Here is a 23,670-nt window from a genome sequence, read left to right as displayed (position 1 = left end):
CCTAGCCCTCAACATAACCCTAACCTTAGGTCCCTTCCAGGCCCCAACCGTCTCTCTAAACCTAGGGCTCAATATAACCCTAACTGTAGGTCCCATCCAGACCCGAACTCTCTCTAACACTAGCCCTCAACATAACCCTAACCCTAGGTCCCATCCGAACCCGAACCGTCTCTCTAACCCTAGCCCTCCACATAACCCTAACCCTAGGTCCCATCCGAACCCGAACCGTCTCTCTAACCCTAGCCCTCCACATAACCCTAACCCTAGGTCCCATCCGAAGGCGAACCGTCTCTCTAACCCTAGCCCTCAATATAACCCTAACCCTAGGTCCCATCCGAACCCTAACCGTCTCTCTAACCCTAGCCGTCCACATAACCCTAACCTTAGGTCCCATCCGGACCCGAACCGTCTCTCTAACCCTAGCCCTAAACATAACCCTAACCCTAGGTCCCATCCAGGCCCGAACCGTCTCTCTAACCCTAGCCCTCAACATAACCCTAACCCTAGGACCCTTCCAGGCCCCAACCGTCTCTCTAAACCTAGGGCTCAATATAACCCTAACCCTAGGTCCCATCTGAACCCGAACCGTCTCTCTAACCATAGCCCTCAACATAACCCTAACCCTAGGTCCCATCCTGACCCGAAACGTCTCTCTAACCCTAGCCCTCAACGTAACCCTAACCCTAGGTCCCATCCAGGCCCGAACCGTCTCTCTAACCCTAGCCATCAACATAACCCTAACCCTAGGTCCCATCCAGACCCGAACCGTCTCTCTAACCCTAGCCCTCAACATAACCCTAACCCTAGGTCCCATCCAGACCCGAACCGTCTCTCTAACCCTAGCCCTCCACATAACCCTAACCCTAGGTCCCATCCGAACCAACCCGTCTCTCTAACCCTAGCCCTCCACATAACCCTAACCCTAGGTCCCATCCGAACCCGAACCGTCTCTCTAACCCTAGCCCTCCACATAACCCTAACCCTAGGTCCCATCCGAACCCGAACCGTCTCTCTAACCCTAGCCCTCAATATAACCCTAACCCTAGGTCCCATCCGAACCCTAACCGTCTCTCTAACCCTAGCCCTCAACATAACCCTAAGCCTAGGTCCCATCCAGACCCGAACCATCCCTCTAACCCTAGCCCTCAACATAACCCTAACCCTCGGTCCCATCCGAAACCGAAACGTCTCTCTAAACATAGCCCTCAACATAACCCTAACCCTAGGTCCCTTCCAGGACCAACCATCTCTCTAACCCTAATCCTCAACATAACCCTAACCCTAGCTCCCATCCAGGCCCGAACCGTCTCTCTATCCCTAGCCCTCAACATAACCTTAACCCTAGGTCCCTTCCAGGCCCGAAACGTCCCTCTAACCCTAGCCCTCAACATAACCCTAACCGTAGGTCCCATCCAGACCCGAACCCTCTCTCTAACCCTAGCCCTCAACATAACCCTAACCCTCGATCCCATCCAGACCCGAACCATCACTCTAACCCTAGGCCTCAACATAACCCTAACCCTAGATCCCATCCAGACCCAAGCCGCCTCTCTAACCCTGGCCCTCAACATAACCGTAACCCTAGGTCCCAAACGAAACCGAACCGTCTCTCTAACCCTAGCCCTCAACATACCCCTAACCCTAGGTCCCTTCCAGGCCTCAACCATCTCTCTAACCCTAGCCCTCAACATAACCCTAACCCTAGGTCCCATCCGAACCCGAACCGTCTCTCTAACCCTAACCCTCAACATAACCCTAACCCTAGGTCCCATCAGAACCCTAACCGTCTATCTAATCCTAGCCCTCAACATAACCCTAACCCTAGGTCCCATCCAAACCCGAACCGTCTCTCGAACCCTAGCCCTCAACATAACCCTAACCCTAGGTCCCATCCAGACCCGAACCGTCTCTCTAAACCTAGCCCTCAACATAACCCTAACCCTAGGTCCCATCCAGACACGAACCGTCCCTCTAACCATAGCCCTCAACATAACCCTAACCCTAGGTCCCATCCGAACGCGAACCGTCTCTCTAACCCTAGCCCTCAACATAACCATAACCCTAGGTCCCATCCAGACCCGAACCGTCTCTCTAACCCTAGCCCTCAACATAACCCTAACCCTAGGTCCCGTCCAGGCCCGAACCGTCTCTCTAAACCTAGCCCTCAACATAACCCTAACCCTAGGTCCCATCCACCCGAACCGTCTCTCTAACCCTAGCCCTCAACATAACCCTAACCCTAGGTCCCATCCAGTCCCGAACCGTCTCTCTAACCTTAGCCCTCAGCATAACCCTAACCCTAGGTCCCATCCATACCCGAACCGTCTCTCTAACCCTAGCCCTCAACATAACCCTAACCCTGGGTCCCATCCCAACCCAAACCGTCACTCTAACCCTAGCCCTCAACATTACCCTAACCCTAGGTCCCATCCAGGCCCGAACCGTCTCTCTAACCCTAGCCCTTAGCATAACCCTAACCCTAGGTCCCATTCAGACCCGAGCCGTCTCTCTAACCCTAGCCCTCAACATAACCCTAACCCTCGGTCCAATCCGAAACCGAACCTTCTCTCTAACCGTAGCCCTCAACATAACCCTAACCCTAGGTCGTTCCAAGCCAGAACCATCTCTCTAACCCTAGTCCTCAACCTAACCCTAACCCTAGGTGCCATCCAGATCCGAAACGTCTCTCTAAACCTAGCCCTCAATATAACCCTATCCCTACGTCCCATCCAGGCCCGAACGGTCTCTCTAACCCTAGCCCTCAACATAACCCTAACCCTAGGTCCCATCCAGACCCGAACCGTCTCTCTAACCCTAGCCCTCAACATAACCCTAACCCTAGGTCCCATCCAGACCCGAACCGTCTCTCTAACCCTAGCCCTCAACATAACCCTAACCCTAGGTCCCATGCACACCCGAACCGTCTCTCTAACCCTAGCCCTCAACATAACCCTAACCCTAGGTCCCATCCGAACCCGAACCGTCTCTCTAACCCTAGCCCTCAACATAACCATAACCCTAGGTTCCATCCAGACCCGAACCGTCTCTCTAACCCTAGCCCTCAACATAACCCTAACCCTAGTTCCCATCCACACCCGAACCGTCTCTCTAACCCTAGCCCTCAACATAACCCTAACCCTAGGTCCCATCCACACCCGAACAGTCTCTCTAACCCTAGCCCTCAACATAACCCTAACCCTAGGTCCCATCCACACCCGAACCGTCTCTCTAACCCTAGCCCTCTACATAACCCTAATCCTAGGTCCCATCCAGGCCCGAACGGCCTCTCTAACCCTAGCCTCAACATAACCCTAACCCTAGGTCCCATCTAGACCCGAACCGTCTCTTTAAACCTAGCCCTCAACATAACCCTAACCCTAGGTCCCATCCGAACCCGCACCGTTTCTCTATACCTAGCCCTCAACATAACCCTAACCCTCGGTCCCATCCAGGCCCGCACCGTGTCTCTAACCCTAGCCCTCAACATAACCCTAACCCTAGGTCCCATCCAGGCTCGAACCGTCTCTCTAACCCTAGCCCTCAACATAACCCTGACCCTAGGTCCCATCCAGTCCCGAACCGTCTCCCTAACCTTAGCCCTCAGCATAACCCTAATCCTAGGTCCCATCCATACCCGAACCGTCTCTCTAACCCTAGCCCTCAACATAACCCTAACCCTAGGTCCCATCCCAACCCAAACCGTCACTCTAACCCTAGCCCTCAACATAACCCTAACCCTAGGTCCCATCCAGGCCCGAACCGTCTCTCTAACCCTAGCCCTTAGCATAACCCTAACCCTAGGTCCCATTCAGACCCGAGCCGTCTCTCTAACCCTAGCCCTCAACATAACCCTAACCCTCGGTCCAATCCGAAACCGAAACGTCTCTCTAACCGGAGCCCTCAACATAACCCTAACCCTAGGTCCCTTCCAGGCCCAACCATCTCTCTAACCCTAATCCTCAACATAACCCTAACCCTAGCTCCCATCCAGGCCCGAACCGTCTCTCTATCCCTAGCCCTCAACATAACCTTAACCCTAGGTCCCTTCCAGGCCCGAAACGTCCCTCTAACCCTAGCCCTCAACATAACCCTAACCGTAGGTCCCATCCAGACCCGAACCCTCTCTCTAACCCTAGCCCTCAACATAACCCTAACCCTCGATCCCATCCAGACCCGAACCATCACTCTAACCCTAGGCCTCAACATAACCCTAACCCTAGATCCCATCCAGACCCAAGCCGCCTCTCTAACCCTGGCCCTCAACATAACCGTAACCCTAGGTCCCAAACGAAACCGAACCGTCTCTCTAACCCTAGCCCTCAACATACCCCTAACCCTAGGTCCCTTCCAGGCCTCAACCATCTCTCTAACCCTAGCCCTCAACATAACCCTAACCCTAGGTCCCATCCGAACCCGAACCGTCTCTCTAACCCTAACCCTCAACATAACCCTAACCCTAGGTCCCATCAGAACCCTAACCGTCTATCTAATCCTAGCCCTCAACATAACCCTAACCCTAGGTCCCATCCAAACCCGAACCGTCTCTCGAACCCTAGCCCTCAACATAACCCTAACCCTAGGTCCCATCCAGACCCGAACCGTCTCTCTAAACCTAGCCCTCAACATAACCCTAACCCTAGGTCCCATCCAGACACGAACCGTCCCTCTAACCATAGCCCTCAACATAACCCTAACCCTAGGTCCCATCCGAACGCGAACCGTCTCTCTAACCCTAGCCCTCAACATAACCATAACCCTAGGTCCCATCCAGACCCGAACCGTCTCTCTAACCCTAGCCCTCAACATAACCCTAACCCTAGGTCCCGTCCAGGCCCGAACCGTCTCTCTAAACCTAGCCCTCAACATAACCCTAACCCTAGGTCCCATCCACCCGAACCGTCTCTCTAACCCTAGCCCTCAACATAACCCTAACCCTAGGTCCCATCCAATCCCGAACCGTCTCTCTAACCTTAGCCCTCAGCATAACCCTAACCCTAGGTCCCATCCATACCCGAACCGTCTCTCTAACCCTAGCCCTCAACATAACCCTAACCCTGGGTCCCATCCCAACCCAAACCGTCACTCTAACCCTAGCCCTCAACATTACCCTAACCCTAGGTCCCATCCAGGCCCGAACCGTCTCTCTAACCCTAGCCCTTAGCATAACCCTAACCCTAGGTCCCATTCAGACCCGAGCCGTCTCTCTAACCCTAGCCCTCAACATAACCCTAACCCTCGGTCCAATCCGAAACCGAACCTTCTCTCTAACCGTAGCCCTCAACATAACCCTAACCCTAGGTCGTTCCAAGCCAGAACCATCTCTCTAACCCTAGTCCTCAACCTAACCCTAACCCTAGGTGCCATCCAGATCCGAAACGTCTCTCTAAACCTAGCCCTCAATATAACCCTATCCCTACGTCCCATCCAGGCCCGAACGGTCTCTCTAACCCTAGCCCTCAACATAACCCTAACCCTAGGTCCCATCCAGACCCGAACCGTCTCTCTAACCCTAGCCCTCAACATAACCCTAACCCTAGGTCCCATCCAGACCCGAACCGTCTCTCTAACCCTAGCCCTCAACATAACCCTAACCCTAGGTCCCATGCACACCCGAACCGTCTCTCTAACCCTAGCCCTCAACATAACCCTAACCCTAGGTCCCATCCGAACCCGAACCGTCTCTCTAACCCTAGCCCTCAACATAACCATAACCCTAGGTTCCATCCAGACCCGAACCGTCTCTCTAACCCTAGCCCTCAACATAACCCTAACCCTAGTTCCCATCCACACCCGAACCGTCTCTCTAACCCTAGCCCTCAACATAACCCTAACCCTAGGTCCCATCCACACCCGAACAGTCTCTCTAACCCTAGCCCTCAACATAACCCTAACCCTAGGTCCCATCCACACCCGAACCGTCTCTCTAACCCTAGCCCTCTACATAACCCTAATCCTAGGTCCCATCCAGGCCCGAACGGCCTCTCTAACCCTAGCCTCAACATAACCCTAACCCTAGGTCCCATCTAGACCCGAACCGTCTCTTTAAACCTAGCCCTCAACATAACCCTAACCCTAGGTCCCATCCGAACCCGCACCGTTTCTCTATACCTAGCCCTCAACATAACCCTAACCCTCGGTCCCATCCAGGCCCGCACCGTGTCTCTAACCCTAGCCCTCAACATAACCCTAACCCTAGGTCCCATCCAGGCTCGAACCGTCTCTCTAACCCTAGCCCTCAACATAACCCTGACCCTAGGTCCCATCCAGTCCCGAACCGTCTCCCTAACCTTAGCCCTCAGCATAACCCTAATCCTAGGTCCCATCCATACCCGAACCGTCTCTCTAACCCTAGCCCTCAACATAACCCTAACCCTAGGTCCCATCCCAACCCAAACCGTCACTCTAACCCTAGCCCTCAACATAACCCTAACCCTAGGTCCCATCCAGGCCCGAACCGTCTCTCTAACCCTAGCCCTTAGCATAACCCTACCCCTAGGTCCCATTCAGACCCGAGCCGTCTCTCTAACCCTAGCCCTCAACATAACCCTAACCCTCGGTCCAATCCGAAACCGAAACGTCTCTCTAACCGGAGCCCTCAACATAACCCTAACCCTAGGTCGTTCCAGGCCAGAACCATCTCTCTAACCCTAGTCCTCAACCTAACCCTAACCCTAGGTGCCATCCAGATCCGAAACGTCTCTCTAAACCTAGCCCTCAATATAACCCTATCCCTACGTCCCATCCAGGCCCGAACGGTCTCTCTAACCCTAGCCATCAACATAACCCTAACCCTAGGTCCCATCCAGACCCGAACCTTCTCTCTAACCATAGCCCTCAACATAACCCTAACCCTAGGTCCCATCCAGACCCGAACCGTCTCTCTAACCCTAGCCCTCAACATAACCCTACCCTAGGTCCCATCCAGGCCAGAACAGTCTCTCTAACCCTAGCCCTTAACATAACCCTAACCCTAGGTCCCAGTCAGACCCGAGCCATGTCTCTAACCCTTGCCCTCAACATAACCCAAACCCTAGGTCCCATCCGAAACCGAACCGTCTCACTAACACTAGCCCTCAACAAAACCCTAACCCTAGGTCCCTTATAGGCCCGAAACAACTCTCTAACCCTAGCCCTCAACATAACCCTAACCCTATGTCCATCCAGGCCCGAACCGTCTCTCTAACCCTAGCCCTCAACATAACCCTAACCCTAGGTCCCATCCAGACTCGAGTCCTCTCTCTAACCTTAGCCCTCAACATAACCCTAACCCTAGGTCCCACCCGAACCCGAACCGTCTCTCTAACCCTACCCCTCAACATAACCCTAACCCTAGGTCCCATCTGAACCTGATCCGTCTCTCTAACCCTAGTCCTCAACATAACCCTAACCCTAGGTCCCATCCGATCCCGCACCGTCTCTCTAACTCTATCCCTCAACATAACCCTAATCCTAGGTCCCATCCAGACCCGAACCGTCACTCTAACCCTAGCCCTCAACATAACCCTAACCCTAGGTCCCATCCAGACCCTAACCGTATCCCCAACCCTAGCCCTCAACCTAACCCTAACCCTAGCTCCTATCCGAACCCGAACCGTCTCTCTAACCCTAACCCTCAACATAACCGTAACCCTAGGTCCCATCCAGGCCCGTAACGTCTCTCTAACCCTAGCCCTTAACATAACCCTAACCCTAGGTCCCATCCAGACCTGAGCCGTCTCTCTAACCCTAGCTCTCAACATAACCCTAACCCTAGGTCCCATCAGAACCCGAACCGTCTCTCTAACCCTAACCCTCAAGATAACCCTAACCCTAAGTCCCATCCAGGCTCGAACCTTCTCTCTAACCCTAGCCCTTAACCTAACCCTAACCCTAGGTCCCATCCAGACCCGAGCCGTCTCTCTAACCCTAGCCCTCAACATAACCCTAACCCTATGTCCCATCCGATCCCGAACCGTCTCTCTAACCCTAACCCTCAACATAACCCTAATACTAGGTCCCATCCAGGCCCGAACCGTCTCTCTAACTCTAGCCCTCAACATAACCCTAACCCTAGGTCCCATCCGAAACCGTACCGTCTCTCTAACCCTAGCCCTCAACATAACACTAACCCTAGGTCCCATCAAGGCCCGAACAGTCTCTCTAACCCTAGCCCTCAACATAACCCTAACCCTAGGTCCCATCCAGGCCCGAACCGTCTCTCTACCCCTAGCTCTCAACATAACCCTAACCCTAGGTCCCATCCAGGCTCGAACCGTCTCTGTAACCCTAGCCCTCAACATAACCCTAATCCTAGGTCCCATCCGAACCAGAACCGTCTCTCTAACCCTAGCCCTCAAAATAACCATAACCCTAGGTCCCATCCAGACCAGAACCGTCTCTCTAACCCTAGCCCTCAACATAACCCTAACCTTAGGTCCCATCTGAACCCCAACAGTCTCTCTAACCCTATCCCTCAACATAACCCTAACCCTAGGTCCCATCCAGACCCGTACCGTCTCTCTAACCCTAGCCCTCAACATAACCCTAACCGTGGGTCCCATTCAGAGCCGAACCGTCTCTCTAACCCTACCCCTCAACAAAACCCTAACCCTAGGTCCCATCCAGACCCGAAACGTCTCTCTAACCCTAGCCCTCAACATAACCCTAACCCTAGGTCCCATCCAGGTCCGAACCGTCTCTCTAACCCTAGCCCTCAACATAACCCTAACCCTAGGTCCCATCCAGACCCGAACCGTATCTCTAACCCTAGCCCTCAACATAACCCTAACCCTAGGTCCCATCCCAACCCGAACCGTCTCTCTAACCCTAGCCCTCAACATAACCCTAACCCTAGGTCCCATCCCAACCCGAACCGTCTCTCTAACCCTAGCCCTCAACATAACCCTAACCCTAGGTCCCATCCAGGCTCGAACCGTCTCTCTAACCCTAGCCCTCAACATAACCCTAATCCTAGGTCCCATCCCAACCCAAACCGTCTCTCTAACCCTAGCCCTCAACATAACCCTACCCTAGGTCCCATCCAGGCCCGAACAGTCTCTCTAACCCTAGCCCTTAACATAACCCTAACCCTAGGTCCCATTCAGACCTGAGCCATCTCTCTAACCCTTGCCCTCAACATAACCCAAACCCTAGTTCCCATCGGAACCCGATCCGTCTCTCTAACCCTTGTCCTCTACATAACCCTAACCCTAGGTCCCATCCGATCCCAAACCGTCACTCTAACCCTAGCCCTCAACATAACCCTAACCCTAGGTCCCGTCCAGGCCCGAACCGTCTCTCTAACCCTAGCCCTCAACATAACCCTAACCCTAGGTCCCATCCAGACCATAACCGTCTCCCTAACCCTAGCCCTCAACCTAACCCTAACCCTAGGTCCGATCCGAACCCGAACCGTCTCTCTAACCCTAACCCTCAACATAACCGTAACCCTAGGTCCCATCCAGGCCCGTAACGTCTCTCTAACCCTAGCCCTTAACATAACCCTAACCCTAGGTCCCATCCAGACCTGAGCCGTCTCTCTAACCCTAGCCCTCAACATAACCCTAACCCTAGGTCCCATCCAGTCCCGAACCGTCTCTAACACTAGCCCTCAACATAACCCTAACCCTAGGTCCCATCCGAACCCGAACCGTCTCTCTAACCCTAGCCCTTAACATAACCCTAACCCTAGGTCCCATCCAGACCTGAGCCGTCTCTCTAACCCTAGCGCTCAACATAACCCTAACCCTAGGTCTCTTCCAGGCCTGAACCATCTCTCTAACCCTAGCCCTCAACATAACCCTAACCCTAGGTCCCATCCGAACCCGAACCGTCTCTCTAACCCTAGCCCTCAACATAACGCTAACCCTAGGTCTCTTCCATGCCTGAAACATCTCTCTAACCCTAGCCCTCAACATAACCCTAACCCTAGGTCCGATCTAGACCCGAACCGTCTCTAATCCTAGCCCTCAACATAACCCTAACCCAGGTCCCATCCAGACCCAAACCGTCTCTCTAACCCTAGCCCTCAACATAACCCTAAGCCTAGGTCCCATCCGAACCCGAACCGTCTCTCCAACCCTAGCCCTCAACATAACCCTATCCCTAAGTCCCATCCAGACCCGAAACGTCTCTCTAACCCTAGCCCTCAACATAACCCTAACCCTAGGTCCCATCCGAACCCGAACCGTCTCTCTAACCCTAGCCCTCAACATAACCCTAATCCTAGGTCCCATCCGAACCCGAACCGTCTCTCTAACCCTAGCCCTCAACATAACCCTAACCCTAGGTCCCATCCGAACCCGAACCGTCTCTCTAACCGTAGCCCTCAAAATAACCATAACCCTAGGTCCCATCCAGACCCGAACCGTCTCTCTAACCCTAGCCCTCAACATAACCCTAACCCTAGGTCTCATCCGAACCCGAACCGTCTCTCTAACCCTAGCCCTCAACATAACCCTAACCCTAGGTCCCATCCGAACCCGAACCGTCTCTCTAACCCTAGCCCTCAACGTACTCCTAACCCTAGGTCCCATCCGATCCCAAACCGTCTCTTTAACCCTAACCCTCAACATAACCCTAACCCTAGGTCCCAACAAGGCCCGAACAGTCTCTCTATCCCTAGCCCTCAACATAACCGTAATCCTAGGTCCAATCCTAACCCTAACCGTCTCTCTTACCCTAGCCCTCAACAAAACCCTAACCCTAGGTCCCATCCAGACTCGAACCGTCTGTCTAACCTTAGCCTTCAACATAACCTTAATACTAGGTACCATCTGAACCCGAACCGTCGCTCTAACCCTAGCCCTCAACATAACCCTAACCCTAGGTCCCATCCAGGCTCGAACCGTGTCTCTAACCCTTGCCCTTAACATAACCCTAACCCTAAGCCCCATCCAGATCCAAACCGTCTCTCTAAACTTAGCCCTCAAAATAACCCTAACCCTAGGTCCCATCCATACCTGAACCGTCTCTCTAACCCTAACCCTAACATAACCCTAACCCTAGGTCCCATCCAGGCCCGAACAGTCTCTCTAACCCTAGCCCTCAACATAACCCTAACCCTAGGTCCCATCCAGACCCGAACCGTCTCTCTAACCCTAGCCCTCAACATAACCCTAACCCTAGGTCCCATTCAGACCCGAGCCGTCTCTCTAACCCTAGCCCTCAACATAACCCTCACCCTAGGTCCCGTCCGAAACCGAACCGTCTCTATAACCCTAGCTCTCAACATAACCCTAACCATAGGTCCCATCCAGACCCGAGCCCTCTGTCTAACCCTACCCCTAAACATAACCCTAACGCTAGGTCCCATCCAGACCCGAACCGTCTCTAACCCTAGCCCTCAACATAACCCTAACCCTAGGTCCCATCCGAACCCGAACCGTCTCTCTATACCTAGCCCTCATCATAACCCTAACTCAGGTCTCATCCAGGCCCGAACCGTGTCTCTAACCCTAGCCCTCAACATAACCCTAACCCTAGGCCCCATCCAGACCCGAACCGTCTCTCTAACCCTAGCCCTCAACATAAGTCTAACCCTAGGTCCCATCAAGGCCCGAACGGTCTCTATAACCATAGCCCTCAACATAACCCTAACCCTAGGTTCCATCCAGGCCCGTAACGTCTCTCTAACCCTAGCCCTTAACATAACCCTAACCCTAGGTCCCATCCAGACCTGAGCCGTCTCTCTAACCCTAGCCCTCTACATAACCCTAAGGCTAGGTCCCATCCAGACCTGAGCCGTCTCTCTAACCCTAGCCCTTAACATAACCCTAACCCTAGGTCCCATCCAGACCTGAGCCGTCTCTTTAACCCTAGCCCTCTACATAACCCTAACGCTAGGTCCCATCGGAACCCGAACCGTCTCTCTAACCCTAACCCTCAACATAACCCTAACCCTAGGTCCCATCCAAACCCGAACCGTCTCTCTAACCCTAGCCCTTAACATAACCCTAACCCTAGGTCCCATCCAGACCCGAGCCGTCTCTCTAACGCTAGCCCTCAACATAAACCTAACCCTATTTTCCATCCGATCCCGAACCGTCTCTCTAACCCTAACCCCCAACATAACCCTAGCCCTAGGTCCCTTCCAGGCCCGAACGGTCTCTCTAACCCTGGCCCTCTTCATAACCCTATCCCTAGGTCCCATCAGGCCCGAAACGTCTCTCTAACCCTAGCCCTCAACATAACCCTAACCCTAGGGCCCATCCAGGCCCGAGCCGTCTCTCTAAACCTAGCCCTCAACATAACCCTAACCTTAGGTCCCATCCGAAACCGAACCGTCTCTCTAACCCTAGCCCTCAACATAACCCTAACCCTAGGTCCCATTCAGACCCGAGCCGTCTCTCTAACCCTAGCCCTCAACATAACCCTAAACTTATGTCCCATCCGCACCCGAACCGTCTCTCTAACCCTAGCCCTCAACATAACCCTAACCCTAGGTCCCTTCCAGGCCCGAACCATCTCTCTAGCCCTAGTCCTCAACATAACCCTAACCCTAGGTCCCATCCAGATCCGAACCATCTCTCTAACCCTAGCCCTCAACATAAGCCTAACCCTAGGTCCCATCAAGGCCCGAACGGTCTCTCTAACCCTAGCCCTCAACATAACCCTAACCCTAGGTCCCATCCAGGCCCGAACCGTCTCTCTATCCCTAGCTCTCAACATAACCCTAACCCTAGGCCCCATCCCGACCCGTGCCCTCTCTGTAACCTTAGCCCTCAACATAACCCTAACCCTAGGTCCCATCCGAAACCGAACCGTCTCTCTATCCCTAGCCCTCAACATAACCCTAACCCAGGTCCCATCCAGACCCAAACCGTCTCTCTAACCCTAGCCCTCAACATAACCCTAACCCTAGGTCCCATCCGAACCCGAACCGTCTCTCTAACCCTAGCCCTCAACATAACCCTAACCCTAGGTCTCTTCCAGGCCTGAACCAACTCTCTAACCCTAGCCCTCAACATAACCCTAACTCTAGGTCCCATCTAGCCCCGAACCGTCTAACCCTAGCCCTCAACATAACCCTAACCCTAGGTCCCATCCGATCCCGAACCGTCTCTCTAACCGTAGCCCTCAAAATAACCATAACCCTAGGTCCCATCCAGACGCGAACCGTCTCTCTAACCCTAGCCCTCAACATAACCCTAACCCTAGGTCTCATCCGAACCCGAACCGTCTCTCTAACCCTAGCCCTCAACATAACCCTAACCCTAGGACCCATCCGAACCCGAACCGTCTCTCTAACCCTAGCCCTCAACATAATCCTAACCCTAGGTCCCATCCGATCCCGAACCGTCTCTCTAACCCTAGCCCTCAACATAACCGTAATCCTAGGTCCAATCCTAACCCTAACCGTCTCTCTTACCCTAGCCCTCAACAAAACCCTAACCCTAGGTCCCATCCAGACTCGAACCGTCTGTCTAACCTTAGCCTTCAACATAACCTTAATACTAGGTACCATCTGAACCCGAACCGTCGCTCTACCGTAGCCCTCAACATAACCCTAACCCTAAGTCCCATCCCGATCCAAACCGTCTCTCTAAACTTAGCCCTCAAAATAACCCTAACCCTAGGTCCCATCCATACCCGAACCGTCTCTCTAACCCTAACCCTAACATAACCCTAACCCTAGGTCCCATCCAGGCCCGAACAGTCTCTCTAACCCTAGACCTCAACATAACCCTAACCCTAGGTCCCATCCAGACCCTAACCGTCTCTCTAACCCTAGCCCTCAACATAAGTCTAACCCTAGGTCCCATCAAGGCCCGAACGGTCTCTATAACCATAGCCGTCAACATAACCCTAACCCTAGGCCCCATCCAGACCCGAACCGTCTCTCTAACCCTAGCCCTCAACATAACCCTAACTCAGGTCCCATCCAGACCCGAACCGTCTCTCTAACCCTAGCCCTCAACATAAGTCTAACCCTAGGTCCCATCAAGGCCCGAACGGTCTCTATAACCATAGCCGTCAACATAACCCTAACCCTAGGCCCCATCCAGACCCGAACCGTCTCTCTAACCCTAGCCCTCAACATAAGTCTAACCCTAGGTCCCATCAAGGCCCGAACGGTCTCTATAACCATAGCCGTCAACATAACCCTAACCGTAGGTTCCATCCAGGCCCGTAACGTCTCTCTAACCCTAGCCCTTAACATAACCCTAACCCTAGGTCCCATCCAGACCTGAGCCGTCTCTCTAACCCTAGCCCTCAACATAACCCTAACGCTAGGTCCCATCCGAACCCGAACCGTCTCTCTAACCCTAACCCTCAACAAAACCCTAACCCTAAGTCCCATCCAGGCCCTAACCGTCTCTCTAACCCTAGCCCTTAACATAACCCTAACCCTAGGTCCCATCCAGACCCGAGCCGTCTCTCTAACGCTAGCCCTCAACATAACCCTAACCCTAAGTCCCATCCAGATCCAAACCGTCTCTCTAAACTTAGCCCTCAAAATAACCCTAACCCTAGGTCCCATCCATACCCGAACCGTCTCTCTAACCCTAACCCTAACATAACCCTAACCCTAGGTCCCATCCAGGCCCGAACAGTCTCTCTAACCCTAGACCTCAACATAACCCTAACCCTAGGTCCCATCCAGACCCTAACCGTCTCTCTAACCCTAGCCCTCAACATAACCCTAATCCTAGGTCCCATTCAGACCCGAGCCGTCTCTCTAACCCTAGCCCTCAACATAACCCTCACCCTAGGTCCCATCCGAAACCGAACCGTCTCTCTAACCCTAGCCCTCAACATAACCCTAACCCTAGGTCCCTTCCAGGCCCGAACCTTCTCTCTAACCCTAGTCCACAACATAACCCTAACCCTAGGTCCCATCCAGATCCGAACCGTCTCTCTAACCCTACCCCTAAACGTAACCCTAACCCTAGGTCCCATCCAGACCCGAAGGTCTCTAACCCTAGCCCTCAACATAACCCAACCCTTGGTCCCATCTGAACCCGAACCGTCTCTCTATACCTAGCCCTCATCATAACCCTAACTCAGGTCCCATCCAGACCCGAACCGTCTCTCTAACCCTAGCCCTCAACATAAGTCTAACCCTAGGTCCCATCAAGGCCCGAACGGTCTCTATAACCATAGCCGTCAACATAACCCTAACCCTAGGCCCCATCCAGACCCGAACCGTCTCTCTAACCCTAGCCCGCAACATAAGTCTAACCCTAGGTCCCATCAAGGCCCGAACGGTCTCTATAACCATAGCCGTCAACATAACCCTAACCGTAGGTTCCATCCAGGCCCATAACGTCTCTCTAACCCTAGCCCTTAACATAACCCTAACCCTAGGTCCCATCCAGACCTGAGCCGTCTCTCTAACCCTAGCCCTCAACATAACCCTAACGCTAGGTCCCATCCGAACCCGAACCGTCTCTCTAACCCTAACCCTCAACAAAACCCTAACCCTAAGTCCCATCCAGGCCCTAACCGTCTCTCTAACCCTAGCCCTTAACATAACCCTAACCCTAGGTCCCATCCAGACCCGAGCCGTCTCTCTAACGCTAGCCCTCAACATAACCCTAACCCTATGTTCCATCCGATCCCGAACCGTCTCTCTAACCCTAACCTCCAACATAACCCTTGCCCTAGATCCCTTCCAGGCCAGAACGGTCTCTCTAACCGTAGCCCTCTTCATAACCCTATCCCTAGGTCCCATCAGGCCCGAAACGTCTCTCTAACCCTAGCCCTCAACATAACCCTAACCTTAGGTCCCATCCGAAACCGAACCGTCTCTCTAACCCTAGCCCTCAACATAACCCTAAACCTAGGTCCCATCCGAAACCGAACCGTCTCTCTAACCCTAGCCCTCAACATAACCCTAACCCTAGGTCCCTTCCAGGCCCGAACCATCTCTCTAGCCCTAGTCCTCAACATAACCCTAACCCTAGGTCCCATCCAGATCTGAACCGTCTCTCTAACCCTAGCCCTCAACATAAGCCTAACCCTAGGTCCCATCAAGGCCCGAACGGTCTCTCTAACCCTAGCCCTCAACATAACCCTAACCCTAGGTCCCATCCAGGCCCGAACCGTCTCTCTAACCCTAGCTCTCAACATAACCCTAACCCTAGGCCCCATCCAGACCCGTGCCCTCTCTGTAACCTTAGCCCTCAACATAACCCTAACCCTAGGTCCCATCCGAAACCGAACCGTCTCTCTATACCTAGCCCTCAACATAACCTTAACCCAGGTCCCATCCAGATCCAAACCGTCTCTCTAACCCTAGCCCTCAACATAACCCTAACCCTAGGTCCCATCCGAACCCGAACCGTCTCTCTAACCCTAGCCCTCAACATAACCCTAACCCTAGGTCTCTTCCAGGCCTGAACCATCTCTCTAACCCTAGCCCTCAACATAACCCTAACCCTAGGTCCCATCCAGCCCCGAACCGTCTCTAACCCTAGCCCTCAACATAACCCTAACCCTAGGTCCCATCCGAACCCGAACTGTCTGTCTAACCCTAGCCCTCAACATAACCCTAACCCCAGGTCCCATCCAGACCCGAACCGTCTCTCTAACCCGAGCCCTCAACATAACCCTAACCCTAGCTCCCATCCGATCCCGAACCCTCTCTTTAACCCTAACTCTCAACATAACCCTAACCCTAGGTCCCATCCAGGCCCGAACGGTCTCTCTAACCCTAGCCCTCAACATAACCCTAACCCTAGGTCCCATTCAGGCCCGAACCGTCTCTCTAACCCTAGCCCTCAACATAACCCTAACCCTAGGTCCCATCCAGACCCGAGCCCTCTGTCTGACCTTAGCCCTCAACATAACCCTAACCCTAGGTCCCATCCGAAACCGAACCGTCTGTCTAACCCTAGCCCTCAACATAACCCTAACCCTAGCTCCCTTCCAGGCCTGAACCATCTCTCTAAACCTAGCCTTCAACATAACCCTAACCCTAGGTACCATCCATACCCGAACCGTCTCTCTAATCCTAGCCCTCAAGATAACCCTAACCCTAGGTCCCATCCCAACCCGAACCGTCTCTCTAACCCTAGCCCTCAACATAACGCTAACCCTAGGTCTCATCCAGACCCGAACCGTCTCTCTAACCCTAGCCCTCAGCATAACCCTAACCCTAGGTCCCATCCGAACCCAAACCGTCTCTCTAACCCAAACCCTCAACATAACCCTAATCCTAGGTCCCATCCGAAACCGAACCGTCTCTCTAACCCTATCCCTCAACATAACCCTAACCCTAGATCCCATCCAGGCCCGAACGGTCTCTATAACCTTAGCCCTCAACATAACTCTAACCCTAGGTCCCATCCAGACCCGAACTGTCTCTCTAACCCTAGTCCTCAACATAACCCTAACCCTAGGTCCCATCCAGATCCGAACCGTCTCTCTAACCCTAGCCCTCAACATAAGCCTAACCCTAGGTCCCATCAAGGCCCGAACCGTCTCTCTAACCCTATCCCTCAACATAACCCTAACCCTAGATCCCATCCAGGCCCGAACGGTCTCTATAACCTTAGCCCTCAACATAACTCTAACCCTAGGTCCCATCCAGACCCGAACTGTCTCTCTAACCCTAGTCCTCAACATAACCCTAACCCTAGGTCCCATCCAGATCCGAACCGTCTCTCTAACCCTAGCCCTCAACATAAGCCTAACCCTAGGTCCCATCAAGGCCCGAACCGTCTCTCTAACCCTAGCCCTCAACATAACCCTAACCCTAGGTCCCATCCACACCAGAGCCCTCTGCCTAATCTTAGCCCTCAACATAACCCTAACCCTAAGTCCCATCCGAAACCGAACAGTCTCTCTAACCCTAGCCCTCAACATAACCCTAACACTAGGTCCCTTCCAGGCCTGAACCATGTGTCTAACCATAGCCCTCAGCATAACCCTAACCCTAGGTCCCATCCAGGCCCGAACGGTCTCTATAACCTTAGCCCTCAACATAACTCTAACCGTAGGTCCCATCCAGGCCCGAACCGTCTCTCTAACCCTAGCCCTCAACATAACCCTAACATTAGGTGCCATCCGAACCCGAACCGTCTCTCTATCCCTAGCCCTCAACATAACCTTAACCCTAGGTCCCATCCAGACCCGAACCGTCTCTCTAACCCTAGCCCTCAACATAACCCTAACCGTAGGTCCCATCCAGGACCGAACCGTCTCTCTAACCCTAGCCCTCAACATAACCCTAACCCTAGGTCCCATCCGAACCCGAACCGTCTCTCTAAATCTAGCCCTCAACATAACCCTAACCCTAGGTCCCATCCAGACCCGAACCGTCTCTCTAACCGTAGCCCTCAACATAACCCTAACCCTAGGTCCCATCCGAACCCGAACCGTCTCTCTAACTCTAGCCCTCAACATAACCCTAATCCTAGGTCCCATCCAGGCCCGAACGGTCTCTCTAACCCTAGCCCTCAACATAACCTTAACCCTAGGTCCCATCCAGGCCCGAACCGTCTCTCTAACCCTAGCCCTCAACATAACCCTAACCCTAGGTCCCATCCGAACCCGAACCGTCTCTCTAACCCTAGCCCTCAACAAAACCCTAACCCTAGGTCCCATCCAGACTTCAACCGTCTGTCTAACCTTAGCCTTCAACATAACCTTAATCTTAGGTACCATCCGAACCCGAACCGTCTCTCTAACCCTAGCCCTCAACATAACCGTAATCCTAGGTCCAATCCTAACCCTAACCGTCTCTCTTACCCTAGCCCTCAACATAACCCTAACCCTAGGTCCAATCCTAACCCTAACCGTTTCTCTAACCCTAGCCTTCAACAAAGCCTTAACCCTAGGTGCTATCCTAACCCTAACCGTCTCTGTAACCCTAGCCTTCAACATAACCCTAACCGTAGGTCCAATCCAGACCCGAACCGTCTCTCTAACCCTAGCCCTCAACATAACCCTAACCCTATGTCCAATCATAACTCTAATTATCTATCTGACCCTAGCCCTCAACATAACCCTAACCGTAGGTCTAATCCTAACCCTAACTACCTCTCTAACCTGGGCCTAAACATAACTCTCACCCTAGGTGGAATCCTAACTATAGCCATCTCTCTAACGCTAGCCCTCAACTTAACCCTAACCCTAGGTCTAATCCTAACCCTAACCATCTTTCCAACCCAATCCCTCAACATAACCCTAACCCTAGGTCTAATCCTTACCCTAACCATCTCTCTAACCCTAGCCCTCAACATATCCCTAACTGTAGGTCGAATCCTAACCCTAACAATCTCTCTAATCCTAGCCCTCAACATAACCCTAACCCTAGGTCTAATCCTTACCCTAACCATCTCTCTAATCCTAGCTCTCAACCTAACCCTTACCCTAGGTCTAATCCTAACCCTAACCATCTCTCTAACCCTAGCCTATAACTTAACCCTAACCCTAGGTCTAATCCTAACTCTAACCATCCTGTTAACCCTAGCCCTCAACATAAGCCTAACCCTAAACCTAATACTAACCCTAACCATCTCTGTAACCCATCCCTCAACTTAACCCTAACCCTAGGTCTAATCCTAACCCTAACCGTCTCTCTATCCCTAACCCTCAACATAACCCTAACCCTAGGTTGAATCCTAACCCTAACCATATCCCTAACCTTATCCCTCAACCTAAGCCTTACTCTAGGTCTAATCCTAACTGTAACCATCTGCCTAATCCTAACTCTCATCATAACCCTAACCGTAGATCTAATCCTAACCCAGGGCAACCATCTTCCGTTCCTTATTCGTCATGAAAAACCTATCTACCTTTTACATGAGCTCATCAGTGTTCCAGTCTCCCAGAGGAGCACATTTGGAAAACATTTGGAATGATCAAGTAAACAGCCTTCTTGTCCAGGGAATGGGTCGACCTGCAGAGATGTGCCTTCTCCACATGCCCTAATTTTTCTCTTGCTTCTATTTTTCTTTGCAGGGTGAAATGGGTCCAAAGGGTGAGCCTGGGTTAGCTGGACACCGAGGTCCCACAGGAAGACCCGGAAAGCGAGGCAAGCAGGTAAGGATCCCAGGGCTAATCACACCCCTGCAGTCAGACTTCCTCACCTTGCGGTGGCGCTGTGGAGAGGCCGGACGGTGGGGTCAATAGGAGATATTCCATATACCCAGCCTTCAGTTTCCTCGTTCCCCTGGGCAGAAGCTACACCGCTTTCAGGAGCCCTGGCTATTCTAGGTTAGCCGTAGTTTGAGTAGATGGGATAGGATGCTGTGTTCCAACTGCTTCCAAGGCGAGGAGCAGGAACAGATCTTTGTTTCATAAGAACATGTCTATTTTTTTTTTATTTTGTAAAAAAATATATCTTTATTGATTTCAGAGAGAGGAAAGGAGATGGAGAGATATAGAAAATCAATGATGAGAGAGTCACTGATCGAGCCCAGAACCCGGGCATGTGCCCTGACAGGGAATGGAACCCCGATCGCCTGGATTCGAGGTCGATGCTCAACCGCTGAGCCCTGCCCCGCCGGGTAGAACATGTCTATCTTAACCAAAGCAACTGGGTCGTTTGCCCAGAAAACCTGCTTTTTACCTCATTGCCCCAGACACAAATGCAGTTTTAGAGAACAGCCCAGATATTTCCCTGCTGTTGGAGGGTCTTCTAGGTCTCAATAATAGGGTCCCAGTTTGTAAGTGGCCCTCTTTATTGGCACTGTTAAGGGTTCAGGGAAATTTTTTGTTCTGAACTGTCCCCCCCCCCCCCCCATCAGCAGGCTTTTATGCAATGAGAGAGCAAGGAAAGAGGAACGTACAGTTGCCTTGGCAAGCTCTGGAGCTGTCCTGAGTGCCTTAGAGAAAACTCTCATCTTAGCTCTAAATGGCAGACATTCTTGAGAGACGCGCCCCTTCACTTTTTAGGTGGTCAGTTCTCTTTTTACCTTCTCCATTATAAATGTAATATATGATCATTATAGGAAACTTGGAAAATTCAGAAAAATGGGGGAAAAATCATCTAAAGACCTAACACCCAGGCATAACTATATAACCATTTTAGTAGTATTTCTTTTGTAAATTTTCTTTTATACCCAATATATAGTCATTGTATCCTAAATTTTTCATTTAAAATCATAATATATGCATTTATACTCATCGCTACAGATATTCATTGAGTATTTTAAACATCTTTTTAAAATGTCTACACCATATTTTAGTAAATGAGTAAGATTGCTTGGACAAGAGAGGTTTAACCAAATTATATATGATGTTGAGAAGTGAACATCTTTGGGCAATAGTTGTAGTTCCAAGTCTGCCTCTCATTGTCCCCAATGCCTAGGCCTTACTTCCCAGACTCTGATATAAGTGACCTGGTGTGAGGCTTCAGTGTGGATTGTTGTTTATGTAAAGCTCTCCACATGATTCTAATATGTAGCCAGGGCTCAGAACCATGGTAACATATGAAGCAAATCCTGATCTCTACCAAGCGAACTTAGCAATGACACAGACTCCAACCTAAATAATTCAGGTTTCATGATAACTTTTGCACAATATTCCAGCTTAATTTTCAAAGTTTTCCAAAGGTTGGTGGCATGGCCATGCCTTAACAATGCTGTTACAGATACCAATTTCCTAAAAACTAGGCTCAGAAAAAGAAAAAAGGGAAAATCTTTCTTTCTTTCTTTCTTTCTTTCTTTCTTTCTTTCTTTCTTTCTTTCTTTCTTTCTTTCTTTCTTTCTTTCTTTCTCTTTTAGATCATTTTCTCCTTTACTGCTTACTTCCATCCAGAATTTTCTATACTGGAGTTTGAGAAGACTTTTGGCTTCTGTCTTCTAGTTCTTTACTTGGGCAGTGTTTGTCTTTCCCTGGTGAGGGTGGAAGCCAAGAAGTTACAAATGATTTAGTTGTAGTTAATCTTAACACTACACCTGAACCATGTCTGGAAGCTCATAGAAGTTAGGGGAATGAGCTCGTCCTTTCTACGAGATGTCATAAACAACCTGAGTGTGCTCCCTCTGTGACTGTACAGTCAGCAGACACTTGAGTTGTTTAGCCTTGAGAGCCTGCCATGGTACTTCCTTTTTATTGTGAATTAATTTCCTAGCATAGGGTCTTATATACCAAGCATTTGTTGGGCCAGTTGTCCTAAGAGTTTCTGGATCCTAGAATCAGAAATCCAGAGGGGACTTTAGGAAATTAGAATTTCAGAGCTAGAGGGTTTTAGTGGCCACCCAATTCAGTTCCCTTTGTGTAGTCCCAAGGAAACTGAGGGCCAGGGAAGTGGAGTGACCTGTCCAGACTCTTAAGCTAAGCCAGCTTCCGTGCCGGAGTTAGAACTGAGAGTTGAAACCAGCTCTTCCCCCCACATCACATCTCCTCTCATCACCTTCATGCTTCAGGACCTGCCTTCAGACAGGCCCAGAAAAGCAGCTCCTGACTCCATTATACAAACCTTCAGTTAAGGAGACAGAACAGCTTCCTTGAGAGGTATCACCAAAGTTTCTGGCAATAAAGGAATAAATGCTTTTCTTGGAAAGTGCTGCTCAGTGAGTCCTGCTCAGAGACACGGCTTGTTCTGAGAAGATGACCAATAAGCAGGATATTCCATTACCCTTGGTGCCAGAATCAAGGAGCGTTTCCAGCTCCTTCAAGTGGTGGCACTTCCTGTCCTCATAGCCAGCTGATGTGGCTGTTAGAACAACAAGCTTTAACTGCGGCTATATTAAGACAGTGTGACTTCCTTTGCCATTCTGGGACACATCTTGGTTACCCCATGGAATTCCTCTGCTTGGGCTAAGGTTTAAGATTCCCTCCATCAGGATGGAATTGGAAACAAACTCTGATCCCCAAGTCCCACATTAAGAGTTTAAGAGCTCCTTGGACATTGCTGAGAGTGCCCCCAGGGCCATGTTAACAAGGAGGCAGGTTACATGTCACCTTTCTGAGGGGAAAGGAGTGCCCAGCATTCCTGCTTCCTAGACTTGGGGAAGATTACATTTCATTAGGTGGCAAGCCTGCCAAGGCACAAGTGTAGAAAGGGGACCCAGGCCAAAGATGTTAGGCATCAATCACTGTCCTGGTTAAGCCCGGGGCAAGAGCTGACAGTTAGCAAACTGTTGGGGAAGAACCCGCAGGCCCTCTTGGCCCTCCCAGAGCAGGCAGCAAAGAGGACACCCCATGTGGAATGACTGCTGCTGCAAGTGTGCCCCTCTTTAAGAAATCAGGACATGTCTGTGTGGGAAAGGTGAAACGAAACCAGTTGCTGTGATAACCAGCTTGCCCTACATAGCCGTTGGTTCTGTGCAAACCCCCTTTTCACCTCTGAGATATTTGTTAGCTTTACAACAAATGCACGCAGGTGTATATTTACTGGCCCCATTTTACAGACGAGAAAACTGAGGCACAAAACAATGATGTGAGTTACCCAGGGTCTTGTGGCCAAGGTGAAAACCCAAATCTTTCACTTCCAGCTGAACAAAACTACTTCCCCTTTGTGTCTTCAGCATCTTCCTCCTCCCTCATTTCATCTGGGGCCGGGGGGAGGTGAACAAGACAGATTCATACCCACAGGGAGCTTATGTCTCATGGGGAGACATTGATGAAATGACCACAAAAATAACTGTGTAGTTATGATCAAGGATAAATGTTCGGGATCTTTATCCTGAGATCAATGGTAGCCGTTGAGTGGCAACAGCTCTTGTGATAAAATATAAATGGTCCTGATGAGCAGGCAGATGGCCTGAGTTCTAGGCCCAACTTTGCTGCCTT

At 51.6% G+C, this 23,670-nt stretch overlaps 1 protein-coding gene across 2 annotated transcripts in view; it reads left to right on the top strand.

The window, feature by feature from the left end:
• COLQ (collagen like tail subunit of asymmetric acetylcholinesterase) overlaps nt 1-23,670 on the top strand; it is a 240,151-nt gene that overhangs the window by 206,648 nt on the left and 9,833 nt on the right. For both annotated transcript variants that reach the window (XM_081159835.1, XM_081159836.1), the window contains exon 11: nt 19,891-19,971. In XM_081159835.1, coding sequence (XP_081015961.1) covers nt 19,891-19,971 — 81 coding nt within the window. The remainder of the gene's footprint in view (nt 1-19,890; nt 19,972-23,670) is intronic.

Source organism: Miniopterus schreibersii (assembly GCF_964146895.1).
Source record: "Miniopterus schreibersii genome assembly, chromosome: 15".
Classification (NCBI taxonomy): Eukaryota; Metazoa; Chordata; class Mammalia; order Chiroptera; family Miniopteridae; genus Miniopterus; species Miniopterus schreibersii.
Note: the sequence above shows the minus strand (reverse complement) of the source record. Positions and strands in the feature narration are given on the sequence as shown.